Source organism: Myotis brandtii, unplaced genomic scaffold (genome assembly GCF_000412655.1).
Source record: "Myotis brandtii unplaced genomic scaffold, ASM41265v1 scaffold9, whole genome shotgun sequence".
Taxonomy (NCBI): domain Eukaryota; kingdom Metazoa; phylum Chordata; class Mammalia; order Chiroptera; family Vespertilionidae; genus Myotis; species Myotis brandtii.
In genome coordinates, this window is record NW_005371693.1 from 1,316,741 (window position 1) to 1,321,278 (window position 4,538).

General features: G+C 40.2%; 1 protein-coding gene across 1 annotated transcript in view; it reads left to right on the forward strand.

The window, feature by feature from the left end:
* Positions 1 to 4,303, forward strand: part of ITIH2 (inter-alpha-trypsin inhibitor heavy chain 2) — a 38,096-nt gene extending 33,793 nt beyond the window's left edge. The window contains exons 17-21 of the mRNA XM_005885303.2: positions 289 to 402; positions 1,016 to 1,214; positions 1,756 to 1,928; positions 3,313 to 3,424; positions 4,112 to 4,303. Of these exons, the coding sequence (XP_005885365.1) occupies positions 289 to 402; positions 1,016 to 1,214; positions 1,756 to 1,928; positions 3,313 to 3,424; positions 4,112 to 4,259 (746 nt within the window). The 3' untranslated portion in view covers positions 4,260 to 4,303. The remainder of the gene's footprint in view (positions 1 to 288; positions 403 to 1,015; positions 1,215 to 1,755; positions 1,929 to 3,312; positions 3,425 to 4,111) is intronic.
* The last annotated feature ends 235 nt before the right edge of the window (positions 4,304 to 4,538 follow it).

The window sequence follows — 4,538 nt, forward strand, 5'->3', positions numbered from 1 at the left end:
AAAGTATGCGTGTTTTATTCATTTTATCTCTAGCCTAACGCATATGTGATAGTTACAGGATAAGTATCCACTATATTCTTAACATAACTTAAACTTCCGATGGAGACTGTATGAGAAAAGGACAGTGGGTATGGACCACTGGGCCCCCAGTGTCTAGAACAGTACCTGGCATATAGTAGAAGCACAATATGTATTTGTTCTTGTTAAAGATGTTTAGGAATAAAATACTTTTCAAAACTCTCTTCCCTTCTATGATTTTTAAAAATATTTTCTTTGTGTATTTTCCAGTTGAAAATGACCCACACTTCATTATTTACCTACCAAAAAGCCAAAAGAATATTTGCTTCAACATTGACTCAGAACCTGGAAAAATTCTCAACCTTGTTTCTGATCCAGAATCAGGTAAAAAAAAAAAAAAAAAAAAAGGTATTATGTTTAAATTAGAGAATTTGATCTTTGCCACCCTACACTATCACTGCTTGGAATTTCTTTCTCACCTTAATATAAGTCCTATATTTTCCAAACTTGGATAATTAGTGAGAAATAAATTATAAATATATTCCTAAGTGTTTCAACTATTACCGATAAAATACACTCCCTCAGTATGAACTAATGTTTTGTAATATAATTAAACTATAATAAAGCATAGTTACATAGTGAGAGCTACAAAGAAGAAAGTGTTATGTAAATCCTAAAGCAAAGTAATAATAATTTTCCATATTGTCAAGTTATATAAATTTGTATTATGGTACCCACATATGAAAAAAAAAATGGCACACAAGAGAAAGAAAAAAAGCTTTTTTTTTTTACTGTAGGGATTTTGGTCAATGGACAACTCATTGGTGCTAAGAAGCCCAAGAATAAAAAACTAAGCACCTATTTATGTAAATCCTAAAGCAAAGTAATAATAATTTCCCATATTGTCAAGTTATATAAATTTGTATTATGGTACCCACATATGAAAAAAAAAATGGCACACAAGAGAAAGAAAAAAAGCTTTTTTTTTTTACTGTAGGGATTTTGGTCAATGGACAACTCATTGGTGCTAAGAAGCCCAAGAATAAAAAACTAAGCACCTATTTTGGAAAACTGGGATTTTATTTTCAACGTGAAGATGTGAAAATAGAAGTTAGCACTGAGACCATCACCTTGAGCCAGGGCACCCGTACGTCGTTCTTATCCTGGTCTGACACAGCTCAGGTCATTAATCAGAGGCAAGTATTCTTATGTGTGGATTCGGGCCTGTCCTTGACACATAAATAAATCCCAACATCCACGACATAAACATAGACCTTAAAATCATCATTTTAAATATGAAGAAGCTGGTGTTCAGAAACATTTTTGTTGCCCACTCCCCTGCTCCTGGCAGTAGGAATCCTGTGTTTTGGTCACCAAGTATCTCAGTGCTAGCCTTGTGCCTAGCATATAGTAAGTTCTCAATAAACACATGTTGGGTAGGTGAGTGAGTCCATCAACTGAAATCCACAGCTGACTCTGTGTTGGTTATGCTCAGAAACTCTATGATTGTATCCTAGGAGTAATATTTTCCCACGAGAATCTGTTTAAGCAAACATATATTGACAGAACTTCAGAGCTGGGAGTTAAAACAGCATTTTGTGAAAAAACCATGGAAAAGGTTTTAGAAAACTAGTGGGATCGTACTGGGAGGAATGACAGTTCATATTAGGGGTGAGAAGGATGACTTTCTAAGAAGAGTCTGTTCTGGAATTAATTCCATTTCAACTTTCCCACTAGGGTGCTGGTCTCAGTGAAGAAAGAGAAAACTGTGACGATTACCCTGGATAAGGAGATGTCGTTCTCCGTGTTACTTCATCGTGTTTGGAAGAAGCATCCAATCAATGTAGACTTTTTGGGAATCTACATTCCCTCCACAAACAAGTTTTCACCTAAAGCACATGGACTAATAGGTAAAGTGTTGATCAACCATCTGACAAGTGTGGAACCACTATAGGGCTTGATTATCTTTGGATAACGGTGATTAGAACTTGGGGAAGTGACAGGTGTGGACTGAAAAGCACAGTACAGTGGGGCCTTGACTTACATTCGTTCTGAGACCGAGCTTTTATGCCCAGGTCCTAATTTATAACGGTGTTTGAGTGATGACACAAAGAGGCCGTTGCCATTGGAAGAAACATTAACTGTTACTCCCAGTTTCTCCTAGAAACCAAGTCAAGGCCCCACTGTATGTATGTTCTATGCCCAGGTCCTAATTTATAACAGTGTCTGAGTGATGGCACAAAGAGGCCGTTGCCATTGGAAGAAACATTAACTGTTACTCCCAGTTTCTCCTAGAAACGAGGCACAGCTGGCCATACAGGGCCACAGGAGGAAGGACAGGTTTGGTCAGGGAAGTAGGAGCAAGTGATAAGTTCACACAAGAGCCTTCATAGGGGTTTCCATGGAAAGACAAGACAGAGCAGGGTAGATTAGAGTTGGCTATTGTGAACAATTCCTGTGGGCTTTTGGGCTATAGAATGGTCTCTAGTTCCGGGGCGTCTGGCCCTGGAATGATTTCTTCTGGGTTATACAGGCCCGGTAGCAGAGATGTGGCTCTGGGTTGGTTAGTTGTATACCCAAAGCATGCTCCTGGTGGAGTCCTTTGCTGCCTTTCAGAATTGGCTAGCCCTGGGGTGGGCAGTTTCTCCCCAGTCAGACACGATTTTTAAGATGTCAAACATCCTAATGTATAGACAAGAAAAAAACATGATCAAATCAGCCCAACATAGAGGTGCAGGGTGACTCAGTAATGTTATCACCAGGACCTTTGCCCTTCCAAACAAGGTTTTCCCAGAACCAGGATTTCATCATCATGAACTGGGCAAAATAAGAGATGAGGCAAATAAATCTTAAGTTTTATGCTGAAAAAATTTTTCTAATTAAAAAGGAACAAACTGGCTTAGGACGTCTGTGATGACAAGCAGGGTATCTAGGCCAACTTTCCCTACTTTTAAAAGAATGGTTCCAAAATAAGCACATGACACCACCAACAAACCTGTGTCTGTGACGTAAGCTCTGCTCTCAGGTGCTGACCTTCACCCCCTACCCCAATCAGGGCATTCGATTTTATTTCTGATCCAATAGATCGGCCTCATATGTAAAGTGACCATGGGGTGAGCAGCATGGTCACTGTACATCTCCCCCATCGACTGTGCCCTTTTCTCTGAGTATGTCTTTCTACGCCAGAAATTCTGGAGGGAGGAGCAACTTCGTAGCTTGGATCAAATGACCAGCCTTTCTTTTTATTTATTCTTGGGTTACACGTAAAACACTGTCTGGACTTTATTTCACTAGGCCAGTTCATGCATGAGCCAAAGATACACATCTTCAATGAACGACCTGGGAAGAACCCCGAGAAGCCAGAGGCGAACATGGAGGTGAAAGGACATAAGCTGGTTGTCACAAGGTAAGCCTCAGATGCATATGACAGTGACAAATAGGGCTCCTACTAGGGTTGGACTCACATGGCATTACCTGTCACACCAAACAACTCATCAGGAATAGGCACATACATAACATTTGCAGAAGGACACTGCCGCTCAACCATCTGAAATGAAAATGATGACTACATATATAAATATGTACATGAAATGCCAAAATTAATTAATCTGTTGTTCTCACCTTCCTACATTAGAAGCCCCATGCTCACTAGCTGGATAATTGCAAAAGCTGACCAAAAGAGGAAATTGTATAAATACCCACATGCCACTGTGCTAGAGAATGTATATTTTTATATTCAAGCTAGAGCCTTTTTCTTGAGTGTGTGAGGTGAAGCCCACACTTCAGAGTTGTGTTCCCGCCTCCTTTCCGTTTCTAAGTTAATCTGTACTCCTTACCTTGCTGGAAAAGTCCATATTGGTCAGTCTCAGTAAGGGATATTTGAATTATCTAATATCTGGACTCACTGTTTCTGTCCTTCCAAAACTCAGCCCAGACTCAGATGACTTGGGGAATGGGGAAGGGAGAGGGCAGGCAGATATGGTGGTGGAAGGGGCACAAAGAACAGCAAGGGGGAGAGCGGGTCTCCTTTGGAGATACGCAAGCTGGCATGCTTTGGTCTGGGCCCTAACCAATCGCACCATTTTCCTTGCAGAGGCCTGCAGAAAGATTACCGAACAGATAGAGTATTTGGAACAGATGTTCCCTGCTGGTTTGTACACAACAGTGGGAAGGGTTTCATCGATGGACACTACAAGGATTACTTTGTGCCTCAGCTCTATAGCTTCCTCCAATGGCCTTAAAGGTTTTTAGTTTTGGAAATTAAATGTATATACGTTTTCCTCTGCCCTTTGCATTCATTCTTCAGTTTGAATAATATTAAGACCTAACCAGATATTAACACATCTGAAGAAAATAAATGCTTTGCAAAGAAGCTTTAGGATTTTGTTGTGTCTTCAGATGCGAAGGTGAGTTCATCAAAGCGAAGCAAGGAAAGCTGCTTTGGCAAGTCAAGCTGGCATCCAGGCAGAGCCCTAGATTTGGTATTTACTGGGATTTCATTGTTCTTAAATGTCAGGTCC